Genomic DNA, 13,456 nt, shown 5'->3' with positions numbered 1-13,456 from the left:
GGCCGTGTGTGTTACATTTGAACAGTGTGGTTCCTGGCCGTGTGTGTTACATTTGAACAGTGTGGTACCTGGCCGTGTTACATTTGAACAGTGTGGTTCCTGGCCGTGTGTGTTTCATTTGAACAGTGTGGTTCCTGGCCGTGTGTGTTACATTTGAACAGTGTGGTTCCTGGCCGTGTGTGTTACATTTGAACAGTGTGGTTCCTGGCCGTGTGTGTTACATTTGAACAGTGTGGTACCTGGCCGTGTTACATTTGAACAGTGTGGTTCCTGGCCGTGTGTGTTACATTTGACCAGTGTGGTACCTGGCCGTGTTACATTTGAACAGTGTGGTACCTGGCCGTGTGTGTTACATTTGAACAGTGTGGCACCTGGCCGTGTGTGTTACATTTGAACAGTGTGGTACCTGGCCGTGTGTGTTACATTTGAACAGTGTGGTACCTGGCCGTGTGTGTTGCATTTGAACAGTGTGGCACCTGGCCGTGTGTGTTACATTTGAACAGTGTGGTACCTGGCCGTGTGTGTTACATTTGAACAGTGTGGTACCTGGCCGTGTTACATTTGAACAGTGTGGTACCTGGCCGTGTGTGTTACATTTGAACAGTGTGGTACCTGGCCGTATGTGTTACATTTGAACAGTGTGGTACCTGGCCGTGTGTGTTACATTTGAACAGTGTGGCACCTGGCCGTGTGTATTACATTTGAACAGTGTGGTACCTGGCCGTGTGTGTTACATTTGAACAGTGTGGTACCTGGCCGTGTGTGTTACATTTGAACAGTGTGGCACCTGGCCGTGTTACATTTGAACAGTGTGGTTCCTGGCCGTGTGTGTTACATTTGAACAGTGTGGTACCTGGCCGTGTGTGTTACATTTGAACAGTGTGGTACCTGGCCGTGTGTGTTACATTTGAACAGTGTGGTACCTGGCCGTGTGTGTTACATTTGAACAGTGTGGTACCTGGCCGTGTGTGTTACATTTGAACAGTGTGGTACCTGGCCGTGTTACATTTGAACAGTGTGGTACCTGGCCGTGTGTGTTACATTTGAACAGTGTGGTACCTGGCCGTGTGTGTTACATTTGAACAGTGTGGTACCTGGCCGTGTTACATTTGAACAGTGTGGTACCTGGCCGTGTGTGTTGCAGGTTTGACTGTGCAGACCGTCAGTTCCACTCTGTAGCGGCAGCCTGGCAGGCTCGCATGGAGAGTCCCGCTGACGTCAAGGAGCTCATCCCGGAGTTCTTCTACTTTCCAGAGTTCCTGCAGAACATCAACGGTGAGTAGCACTAGGGCTGTGTTCCCTTCACATGAGGAAGACTAGGGCTGTGTTCCCTTCACATGAGGAAGACTAGGGCTGTGTTCCCTTCACATGAGGAAGACTAAGGCTGTGTTCCCTTCACATGAGGAAGACTAGGGCTGTGTTCCCTTCACATGAGGAAGGCTAAGGCTGTGTTCCCTTCACATGAGGAAGACTAGGGCTGTGTTCCCTTCACATGAGGAAGACTAAGGCTGTGTTCCCTTCACATGAGGAAGACTAGGGCTGTGTTCCCTTCACATGAGGAAGACTAAGGCTGTGTTCCCTTCACATGAGGAAGACTAAGGCTGTGTTCCCTTCACATGAGGAAGACTAGGGCTGTGTTCCCTTCACATGAGGAAGACTAAGGCTGTGTTCCCTTCACATGAGGAAGACTAAGGCTGTGTTCCCTTCACATGAGGAAGACTAAGGCTGTGTTCCCTTCACATGAGGAATACTAAGGCTGTGTTCCCTTCACATGAGGAATACTAAGGCTGTGTTCCCTTCACATGAGGAAGACTAAGGCTGTGTTCCCTTCACATGAGGAATACTAAGGCTGTGTTCCCTTCACATGAGGAATACTAAGGCTGTGTTCCCTTCACATGAGGAATACTAAGGCTGTGTTCCCTTCACATGAGGAAGACTAAGGCTGTGTTCCCTTCACATGAGGAAGACTAAGGCTGTGTTCCCTTCACATGAGGAATACTAAGGCTGTGTTCCCTTCACATGAGGAATACTAAGGCTGTGTTCCCTTCACATGAGGAGGACTAAGGCTGTGTTCCCTTCACATGAGGAAGACTAGGGCTGTGTTCCCTTCACATGAGGAAGACTAAGGCTGTGTTCCCTTCACATGAGGAAGACTAAGGCTGTGTTCCCTTCACATGAGGAAGACTAAGGCTGTGTTCCCTTCACATGAGGAAGACTAAGGCTGTGTTCCCTTCACATGAGGAAGACTAAGGCTGTGTTCCCTTCACATGAGGAATACTAGGGCTGTGTTCCCTTCACATGAGGAAGACTAAGGCTGTGTTCCCTTCACATGAGGAAGACTAAGGCTGTGTTCCCTTCACATGAGGAAGACTAAGGCTGTGTTCCCTTCACATGAGGAAGACTAAGGCTGTGTTCCCTTCACATGAGGAAGACTAGGGCTGTGTTCCCGTCACATGAGGAAGACTAAGGCTGTGTTCCCTTCACATGAGGAATACTAAGGCTGTGTTCCCTTCACATGAGGAATACTAAGGCTGTGTTCCCTTCACATGAGGAATACTAAGGCTGTGTTCCCTTCACATGAGGAATACTAAGGCTGTGTTCCCTTCACATGAGGAAGACTAAGGCTGTGTTCCCTTCACATGAGGAAGACTAAGGCTGTGTTCCCTTCACATGAGGAATACTAAGGCTGTGTTCCCTTCACATGAGGAATACTAAGGCTGTGTTCCCTTCACATGAGGAGGACTAAGGCTGTGTTCCCTTCACATGAGGAAGACTAGGGCTGTGTTCCCTTCACATGAGGAAGACTAAGGCTGTGTTCCCTTCACATGAGGAAGACTAAGGCTGTGTTCCCTTCACATGAGGAAGACTAAGGCTGTGTTCCCTTCACATGAGGAAGACTAAGGCTGTGTTCCCTTCACATGAGGAAGACTAAGGCTGTGTTCCCTTCACATGAGGAATACTAGGGCTGTGTTCCCTTCACATGAGGAAGACTAAGGCTGTGTTCCCTTCACATGAGGAAGACTAAGGCTGTGTTCCCTTCACATGAGGAAGACTAAGGCTGTGTTCCCTTCACATGAGGAAGACTAAGGCTGTGTTCCCTTCACATGAGGAAGACTAGGGCTGTGTTCCCGTCACATGAGGAAGACTAAGGCTGTGTTCCCTTCACATGAGGAAGACTAAGGCTGTGTTCCCTTCACATGAGGAAGACTAAGGCTGTGTTAGCGAACTCACTCTGGAGTGTCAAAGTGCGCTCTGGGAACTGTCAAACCAGAGTTCTCTATAATCTGAGTAGATTTATGAAATCATCCTAAGTGGAATGCAACGATGTTATGTTAATTCCTATTCACAAGTCATTCCTTACACAGTATATCAACACCGCAGAAACATGGCCTATCGTAGTGTTTCATAGAGCCTCACACCCTACCAACTGTTGGACACTCTGTTTACGTAGCTGAGGAAGGATTGACTGTCTCTGTGTGTGTGTTTACTGCAGGGTTTGACCTGGGCAGTCTGCAGATGACCCAGAACAATGTGACTGATGTTCTGTTACCACAATGGGCCTTGTCTAGAGAAGACTTCATCAGGAAACACAGGAAAGCTCTGGTGAGGCCTTCCACCTGGGAAAAATAATCTATGGGAAACGCTGGTGCAACCCCCACAGCCATGCTACACTCTCTGATTGGACACATTTTAATCAAGTAATCAAATACATTTCCTTGTACAAATGCATTTGTCCCCCAATATGGTGCAGGAGTGTGAACACGTTTCCTCTCACCTCCATGAGTGGATTGACCTGATCTTTGGCTGCAAGCAGAGAGGGGAGGAGGCGGTGGAGGCTCTCAATGTCTTCTACTACTGCACCTATGAAGGTAAGGAGAGAGAAGGGCTGAGTCCCGAATGACACCCTATTCTCTATATGCTGTAGGTCACTACTTTGGACCAAATCCCTATGGCTCCTAGTCTAAAGTAGTGCACTATATAGGGAAAAGGGTACAATTAGAGACTCTCTCGCCCAATGTGATATGAGGAGTAGGAGTGGGTGAGAGAGCTCTTCCCTCCATCCTCACTCAGACACCACAATGTATACTAGGTACATTTCCATATCATTAGAGTTCTGTTCTATTCTGTTGTATCCTGTTCTGGTCTGTCCTATTCTGGTCTGTCCTATTCTGGTCTGTCCTATTCTGGTCTGTTCTGTTCTGTTCTGGTCTGTTCTATTCTGTTCTGTTCTGGTCTGTCCTATTCTGGTCTGTTCTGGTCTGGTCTGTCCTATTCTGTTGTGTTCTATTCTGGTCTGTTCTATTCTGGTCTGTCCTATTCTGTTCTGGTCTGGTCTGTCCTATTCTGGTCTGTTCTATTCTGTTGTGTTCTATTCTGGTCTGTTCTATTCTGGTCTGTCCTATTCTGGTCTGTTCTGGTCTGGTCTGTCCTATTCTGGTCTGTTCTGTTCTGGTCTGTTCTGTTCTGGTCTGTTCTATTCTGGTCTGTTCTGGTCTGTCCTATTCTGGTCTGTTCTATTCTGGTCTGTTCTATTATGTTGTGTTCTATTCTGGTCTGTTCTATTCTGGTCTGTCCTATTCTGGTCTGTCCTATTCTGGTCTGTTCTGGTCTGGTCTGTCCTATTCTGGTCTGTTCTATTCTGTTGTGTTCTATTCTGGTCTGTTCTATTCTGGTCTGTCCTATTCTGGTCTGTTCTGGTCTGGTCTGTCCTATTCTGGTCTGTTCTATTCTGTTGTGTTCTATTCTGGTCTGTTCTATTCTGGTCTGGTCTGTCCTATTCTGGTCTGTCCTATTCTGGTCTGTCCTATTCTGGTCTGTCCTATTCTGGTCTGTCCTATTCTGTTCTGTCCTATTCTGGTCTGTTCTATTCTGGTCTGTTCTGGTCTGTCCTATTCTGGTCTGTCCTATTCTGGTCTGTCCTAATCTGGTCTGTCCTATTCTGGTCTGTCCTATTCTGGTCTGTCCTATTCTGGTCTGTCCTATTCTGGTCTGTTCTATTCTGGTCTGTCCTAATCTGGTCTGTTCTGTTCCATTCTGGTCTGTTCTGTCCTATTCTGGTCTGTTCTGTTGTTCTTTTCTGGTCTGTTCTGTCCTATTCTGGTCTGTTCTGTTCTGTTCTGTTCTATTCTGGTCTGTTGTATTCTGGTCTGTTGTGGTCTGTTCTGTTCCATTCTGTTGTTCTTTTCTGGTCTGTTCTTTTCTGGTCTGTTCTGTTCTGTTCTGTTCTGTTCTATTCTGGTCTGTTCTGTTCCATTCTGATCTGTTCTGTCCCATTCTGGTCTGTTCTATTGTTCTTTTCTGGTCTGTTCTGTCCTATTCTGGTCTGTTCTGTCCTATTCTGGTCTGTTCTGTTGTTCTTTTCTGGTCTGTTCTATTCTGGTCTGTTCTGTTCTGTTATATTCTGGTCTGTTCTGTTCCATTCTGATCTGTTCTGTCCTATTCTGGTCTGTTCTGTTGTTCTTTTCTGGTCTGTTCTGTTCTATTCTGGTCTGTTCTATTCTGGTCTGTTCTATTCTGTTCTGTTCCATTCTGTTGGTCTGTTGTGGTCTGTTCTGTTCCATTCTGTTGGTCTGTTGTGTTCTATTTATTATATTCTGTTATTTTGTGTAGGTGCGGTGGATCTGGACGCCATAGCCAATGAGACGGAGCGCAAGGCCCTGGAGGGCATCATCAGTAACTTTGGACAGACGCCCTGTCAACTACTCAAGGTGTGTGTGTGTGTGTGTGTGTGTGTGTGTGTGTGTGTGTGTGTGTGTGTGTGTGTGTCTCTCTCTCAAGGTCTGACCCCTGTCACATTACATTTACAGTCCTGCTTGATTTGTTAAACACTCCCTCAATGTAGAGTCTCACTCCATAAACCAGAGGGAATGGTTGTATTGAGTCTGGAGAGTAGAGTGTGTGTGTGTTTGACTGAAGGACACTGTTTATCAGTGTCTGGGTGTCTGTAGCTCCCTGCCTGGGTGTCTGTCTGTAGCTTCCTGCCTGGGTGTCTGTCTGTAGCTTCCTGCCTGGGTGTCTGTCTGTAGCTCCCTGCCTGGGTGTCTGTCTGTAGCTCCCTGTCTGGGTGTCTGTCTGTTGCTCCCTGTCTCGGTGTCTGTCTGTAGCTCCCTGCCTGGGTGTCTGTCTGTAGCTCCCTGCCTGGGTGTCTGTCTGTAGCTAGCTGTCTGGGTGTCTGGCTGTAGCTAGCTGCCTGTGTGTCTGTAGCTCCCTGTCTGGGTGTCTGTCTGTAGCTAGCTGTCTGTAGCTAGCTGTCTGGGTGTCTGTCTGTAGCTTCCTGTCTGGGTGTCTGTAGCTCCCTGTCTGGGTGTCTGTCTGTAGCTAGCTGTCTGGGTGTCTGTCTGTCTGTAGCTCCCTGTCTGGGTGTCTGTAGCTCCCTGTCTGGGTGTCTGTCTGTAGCTAGCTGTCTGGGTGTCTGTAGCTAGCTGTCTGGGTGTCTGTAGCTCCCTGTCTGTGTGTCTGTCTGTAGCTAGCTGTCTGTAGCTAGCTGTCTGGGTGTCTGTAGCTAGCTGTATGGGTGTCTGTAGCTCCCTGTCTGGGTGTCTGTAGCTAGCGTCTGTAGCTAGCTGTCTGGGTGTCTGTAGCTAGCTGTCTGGGTGTCTGTAGCTAGCTGTCTGGGAGTCTGTCTGTAGCTAGCTGTCTGGGTGTCTGTTTGTAGCTAGTTGTCTGTAGCTAGCTGTATGGGTGTCTGTAGCTCCCTGTCTGGGTGTCTGTCTGTAGCTAGCTGTCTGTAGCTAGCTGTCTGGGTGTCTGTCGTTGGACACCACCAACACCTGGGTACTGAGATCTACCCCTGGGGCGAAGAGACCGCTGAGGAACCGCTGGGTTCCATGTCTGGTGTCTGTAGCTCCCTGTCTGGGTGTCTGACTGTAGCTAGTTGTCTGGGTGTCTGTAGCTAGCTGTCTGGGTGTCTGTCTGTAGCTAGTTGTCTGTAGCTAGCTGTATGGGTGTCTGTAGCTCCCTGTCTGGGTGTCTGTCTGTAGCTAGCTGTCTGTAGCTAGCTGTCTGGGTGTCTGTCGTTGGACACCACCAACACCTGGGTACTGAGATCTACCCCTGGGGCGAAGAGACCGCTGAGGAACCGCTGGGTTCCATGTCTGGTGTCTGTAGCTCCCTGTCTGGGTGTCTGTAGCTCCCTGTCTGGGTGTCTGACTGTAGCTAGTTGTCTGGGTGTCTGTAGCTAGCTGTCTGGGTGTCTGTCTGTAGCTAGCTGTCTGGGTGTCTGTCTGTAGCTAGTTGTCTGGGTGTCTGTAGCTAGTTGTCTGGGTGTCTGTCTGCAGCTAGCTGTCTGGGTGTCTGTCTGTAGCTAGCTGTCTGGGTGTCTGTAGCTAGCTGTCTGGGTGTCTGTCTGTAGCTAGCTGTCTGTAGCTAACTGTCTGGGTGTCTGTAGCTAGCTGTCTGGGTTTCTGTCTGTAGCTAGCTGTCTGTAGCTAGCTGTCTGGATGTCTGTAGCTGGGTGTCTGTAGCTAGCTGTCTGGGTGTCTATAGCTAGCTGTCTGGGTGTCTGTCTGTAGCTAGCTGTCTGTAGCTAGCTGTCTGGATGTCTGTAGCTGGGTGTCTGTAGCTAGCTGTCTGGGTGTCTATAGCTAGCTGTCTGGGTGTCTGTAGCTAGCTGTCTGGGTGTCTGGCTATAGCTAGTATCTCAGTGGGACATTGACTGACTCAGTGTGCTCCTTTCTTTCTTTCATTCTTTCTTTCTTGTTAGGAGCCACACCCTCCTCGTATGTCTTCAGAGAATGCATCTAGGAGGCAGGCCCGCATGGACACTCTACCCCCCAACCTGTTTGAACAGCTCGACAAACTACGCCCTTTTAAGGAGGTAAAGAGAGGAATCATTCTCCTATATTTCATTAGAAACATAACGTTTCTCTAGTAGTCTATATTATATCCCCTACATTTAAAATTACAATGACCACTTCAGTATTCAAATGTTGATTGTGTGTGTTGTGTGTGTGTGTGTGTGTGTGTGTGGTGTGTGTGTGTGTGTATGTGTGGTGTGTGTGTGTGCTCCTAGGTGGTGTGTGATGGGCGACCTCTGGTCCAGGCGGTGGTTCCCAGGAACCAGAACCGCTCCTTTATCATCCAGGGCTCTGACGTACTGGTGAGAACACACACACACACACACACACACACACACACACACACACACACACACACAGGCAGCAGGTAGCCTAGCGGTTGGAGTGTTGGTCGACCAGCCTTCTTATTTGCAGTAGTTAATCAATATTAAATCAAGATGATTGTTTGAAGAAATGACTAAACCTCTCTCAGTAGTGAATTTCCACGACAGTCTCCGTTGATAATGGCTGCCGCTGGCCGTGACCTCCCTCTCCCAGGGTGTCTCAGGGGGACTGGGGATCTGCAAAAAACACTTTTCCAATTCACACATGGTATTAATACACACTTGTTAATGTGTGAAATAGGACAAATACTGTATTCGCACTAAGTTATTACACACACACACACACACACACACACACACACACACACACACACACAGACAAACTAGAGAAGGGACACCTCACTCACACCAGCCTCTCTCACACACAACACAGCTACATGAAAAAGCACATACACACACAGCTACATGAAACCCATTCACACTCAACACAGCTACATGAAACAGCACATTCACACACAACTACATGAAACACATTCACACACAACACAGCTACATGAAACAACACATTCACATGAAACAACACATTCACACACAACACAGCTACATGAAACAACACATTCACATGAAACAACACATTCACACACAACACAGCTACATGAAACAACACATTCACATGAAACAAGGTGTGCTAAAGGTTTTGGACCTTTCTGCTTGGTTGAAGAGACACAGAGGTGTTGGACCTTTCTGCTTGGTTGAAGAGATACAGAGGTGTTGGACCTTTCTGCTTGGTTGAAGAGATACAGAGGTGTTGGACCTTTCTGCTTGGTTGAAGAGACAGAGGTGTTGGACCTTTCTGCTTGGTTGAAGAGATACAGAGGTGTTGGACCTTTCTGCTTGGTTGAAGAGATACAGAGGTGTTGGACCTTTCTGCTTGGTTGAAGAGACAGAGGTGTTGGACCTTTCTGCTTGGTTGAAGAGATACAGAGGTGTTGGACCTTTCTGCTTGGTTGAAGAGATACAGTGGTGTTGGACCTTTCTGCTTGGTTGAAGAGACACAGATGTGTTGGACCTTTCTGCTTGGTTGAAGAGATACAGAGGTGCTGCACAAGTCCGGTAACTTTCTTAGGTCAACCAGAAATCCCAGTTGGTAGACTCCTGGAATGAGGAGGAGTCTGGGAATGAGGAGTCTGGGAATGCTCTTACCAGGACTTCTGGGAAACCCAGGAATTTTGGGGGGAAAGTTACCAGAATTGTTTAACCCTAGTGCAGTATGGGGCTTCTTTTGACTGTCTCCCTCCCTGCTCTCTTCCTACCCTGTAGGTGACAGTGAGTTCTGACGGCCTGATTGGGACCCACAGCTGGCTGCCTTACGATAAGAACATCGCCAACTACTTCACCTTCACCAAGGACCCCACCGTGGCCAATCCCAAGTAAGTTAGTGGCCCTACAGAATGCCTGCCAAGAAATGACAACAAAAAGTAAATCCCACTCTAAACACCGAGAGAAGGATAAGGAGGACCCCACCACACACAGTGTTCTGCATCCCAAATGGCACCCTATCCCCTATATAGTGCCCTACAGGACCCTATGGACTCAAAAGGAGTGAGCTAAATAGGGCACAGTGTTCCATTTGGGACTCACACTGTGTAGTGTGTAGCCATTCCATCTGGTCCCCAGCTCAGCTGCATGCTTTTATTCATGTGACTTCAAAGCACAAGTTGAAATGGATGGAGAAGTCTGCGTTTTATGAGGTTGGAGCGTTAGAACTGCTCTGGCCCTATAAACATGTGTCTTATTGAGATTAGTCTGAATGGGAAACACTTGAGTTCCTTTTCATTGATAAACAACATATTTCTGCTAGAAAATGTTAAAGGACAAATCACCATTTGTTTATATCAACATGACACAACTATAGGAACATTTTGGTTTCAACAACCTCTCTTTTCCTTCAGTTAAAGGCCCATTATTGTAAATGATTACTAGGTTTACTCAACCTCCTCTCTTGGCTCTCTCTCCTCCCTCCTGCAGAACCCAGCGGTTCCTCAGCGGTCTCTTCGCCCCAGGGGTGGATCTCAGTACCCAGGTGTTGGTGGTGTCCAACGATGGCCGTCTGCTGTTCAGTGGAGGACACTGGGACTGCAGCCTCCGAGTCACCCAGCTGGGAAAGGGCAAACTGGTGGGCAGGATCTGCCGACACATCGGTGAGCTACAAGATAATGATGGGAGGACGGTGAGGGAGGACGGTGAGGGAGGGAGGACGGTGAGGGAGGGAGGACGGTGAGGGAGGGAGGACGGTGAGGGAGGAAGGACGGTGAGTGAGGGAGGACGGAGAGTAAGGGAGGATGGTGAGTGAGGGAGGACGGTGAGTGAGGGAGGACGGTGAGGGAGGGAGGACGGTGAGGGAGGGAGGGAAAGAGGACTGGGAGGGAGGAAGGGAGGACGGGGAGGGAGGGAGGATGGGGGGGCGGATGGGAGACCATGTTTCAATATTGTCATAGTAAGAGTTTTAGGATCAGTTTTGCCTTTTAGATCAAAATCAGTAAGTTTACATGGACAGGGGGGATCTGATTCTAGATCAGTAAGGTTACTTGGACAGGGGGGATCTGATTCTAGATCAGTAAGGTTACTTGGACAGGGGGGATCTGATTCTAGATCAGTAAGGTTACTTGGACAGGGGGATCTGATTCTAGATCAGTAAGGTTACTTGGACAGGGAAGGTCTGATTCTAGATCAGTAAGGTTACTTGGACAGGGGGGATCTGATTCTAGATCAGTAAGGTTACTTGGACAGGGGGGGGTCTGATTCTAGATCAGTAAGGTTACTTGGACAGGGGGGATCTGATTCTAGATCAGTAAGGTTACTTGGACAGGGGGATCTGATTCTAGATCAGTAAGGTTACTTGGACAGGGGGGATCTGATTCTAGATCAGTAAGGTTACTTGGACAGGGGGGATCTGATTCTAAATCAGTAAGGTTACTTGGACAGGGGGGATCTGATTCTAGATCAGTAAGGTTACTTGGACAGGGGGATCTGATTCTAGATCAGTAAGGTTATTGGACTAGATCAGTAAGGTTACTTGGACAGATTCTAGATCAGTAAGGTTACTTGGACAGGGGGGATCTGATTCTAGATCAGTAAGGTTACTTGGACAGGGGGGGGGTCTGATTCTAGATCAGTAAGGTTACTTGGACAGGGGGATCTGATTCTAGATCAGTAAGGTTACTTGGACAGGGGGGGGGTCTGATTCTAGATCAGTAAGGTTACTTGGACAGGGGGGGGATCTGATTCTAGATCAGTAAGGTTACTTGGACAGGGGGGATCTGATTCTAGATCAGTAAGGTTACTTGGACAGGGGGGGGGTCTGATTCTAGATCAGTAAGGTTACTTGGACAGGGGGGATCTGATTCTAGATCAGCCCCCAAATAGTTATATTGTAATTTCTGTTGTCCAGAAAGAGATGAGAGTTACTGTCTGTCCTGTAGACCTGGTAACATGTCTGATAGTGATGGGTGTCCTGTCTGTCCTGTCTGTCCTGTAGACCTGGTAACATGTCTGATAGTGATGGGTGTCCTGTAGACCTGGTAACATGTCTGATAGTGATGGGTGTCCTGTCTGTCCTGTCTGTCCTGTAGACCTGGTAACATGTCTGATAGTGATGGGTGTCCTGTCTGTCCTGTAGACCTGGTGACATGTCTGATAGTGATGGGTGTCCTGTCTGTCTTGTAGACCTGGTGACATGTCTGATAGTGATGGGTGTCCTGTCTCTCCTGTCTGTCCTGTAGACCTGGTGACATGTCTGATAGTGATGGGTGTCCTGTCTGTCCTGTAGACCTGGTAACATGTCTTATAGTGATGGGTGTCCTGTAGACCTGGTAACATGTCTTATAGTGATGGGTGTCCTGTCTGTCCTGTCTGTCCTGTAGACCTGGTAACATGTCTGATAGTGATGGGTGTCCTGTAGACCTGGTAACATGTCTGATAGTGATGGGTGTCCTGTAGACCTGGTAACATGTCTGATAGTGATGGGTGTCCTGTAGACCTGGTAACATGTCTGATAGTGATGGGTGTCCTGTAGACCTGGTGACATGTCTTATAGTGATGGGTGTCCTGTAGACCTGGTGACATGTCTGATAGTGATGGGTGTCCTGTAGACCTGGTAACATGTCTTATAGTGATGGGTGTCCTGTAGACCTGGTAACATGTCTTATAGTGATGAGTGTCCTGTAGACCTGGTAACATGTCTGATAGTGATGGGTGTCCTGTCTGTCCCTGGTAACATGTCTTATAGTGATGGGTGTCCTGTAGACCTGGTAACATGTCTTATAGTGATGAGTGTCCTGTAGACCTGGTAACATGTCTTATAGTGATGAGTGTCCTGTAGACCTGGTAACATGTCTGATAGTGATGGGTGTCCTGTAGACCTGGTAACATGTCTTATAGTGATGAGTGTCCTGTAGACCTGGTAACATGTCTGATAGTGATGGGTGTCCTGTCTGTCTTGTAGACCTGGTAACATGTCTTATAGTGATGAGTGTCCTGTAGACCTGGTAACATGTCTGATAGTGATGGGTGCCCTGTAGACCTGGTAACATGTCTTATAGTGATGAGTGTCCTGTAGACCTGGTAACATGTCTGATAGTGATGGGTGTCCTGTAGACCTGGTAACATGTCTGATAGTGATGGGTGTCCTGTCTGTCCTGTCTGTCCTGTAGACCTGGTAACATGTCTGATAGTGATGGGTGTCCTGTCTGTCCTGTAGACCTGGTGACATGTCTGATAGTGATGGGTGTCCTGTCTGTCCTGTAGACCTGGTGACATGTCTGATAGTGATGAGTGTCCTGTCTGTCCTGTCTGTCCTGTAGACCTGGTAACATGTCTGATAGTGATGAGTGTCCTGTCTGTCTTGTAGACCTGGTGACATGTCTGATAGTGATGGGTGTCCTGTAGACCTGGTAACATGTCTGATAGTGATGGGTGTCCTGTAGACCTGGTAACATGTCTGATAGTGATGGGTGTCCTGTAGACCTGGTAACATGTCTGATAGTGATGGGTGTCCTGTAGACCTGGTGACATGTCTGATAGTGATGGGTGTCCTGTATGGTAGTGATGGGTGTCCTGTAGACCTGGTGACATGTCTGATAGTGATGGGTGTCCTGTAGACCTGGTAACATGTCTTATAGTGATGGGTGTCCTGTAGACCTGGTGACATGTCTGATAGTGATGGGTGTCCTGTAGACCTGGTAACATGTCTGATAGTGATGGGTGTCCTGTAGACCTGTAACATGTCTTATAGTGATGAGTGTCCTGTAGACCTGGTAACATGTCTGATAGTGATGG

General features: G+C 48.1%; 1 protein-coding gene across 1 annotated transcript in view; it reads left to right on the top strand.

The window, feature by feature from the left end:
• LOC139386945 (neurobeachin-like 2) overlaps nt 1-13,456 on the top strand; it is a 129,852-nt gene that overhangs the window by 111,619 nt on the left and 4,777 nt on the right. The window contains exons 47-54 of the mRNA XM_071132852.1: nt 1,145-1,275; nt 3,494-3,603; nt 3,752-3,869; nt 5,611-5,708; nt 7,703-7,816; nt 8,012-8,098; nt 9,440-9,549; nt 10,148-10,320. Coding sequence (XP_070988953.1) covers nt 1,145-1,275; nt 3,494-3,603; nt 3,752-3,869; nt 5,611-5,708; nt 7,703-7,816; nt 8,012-8,098; nt 9,440-9,549; nt 10,148-10,320 — 941 coding nt within the window. The remainder of the gene's footprint in view (nt 1-1,144; nt 1,276-3,493; nt 3,604-3,751; nt 3,870-5,610; nt 5,709-7,702; nt 7,817-8,011; nt 8,099-9,439; nt 9,550-10,147; nt 10,321-13,456) is intronic.

The sequence above is a fragment of the Oncorhynchus clarkii genome, chromosome 3 (genome assembly GCF_045791955.1).
Source record: "Oncorhynchus clarkii lewisi isolate Uvic-CL-2024 chromosome 3, UVic_Ocla_1.0, whole genome shotgun sequence".
Taxonomy (NCBI): Eukaryota; Metazoa; Chordata; class Actinopteri; order Salmoniformes; family Salmonidae; genus Oncorhynchus; species Oncorhynchus clarkii.
Note: the sequence above shows the minus strand (reverse complement) of the source record. Positions and strands in the feature narration are given on the sequence as shown.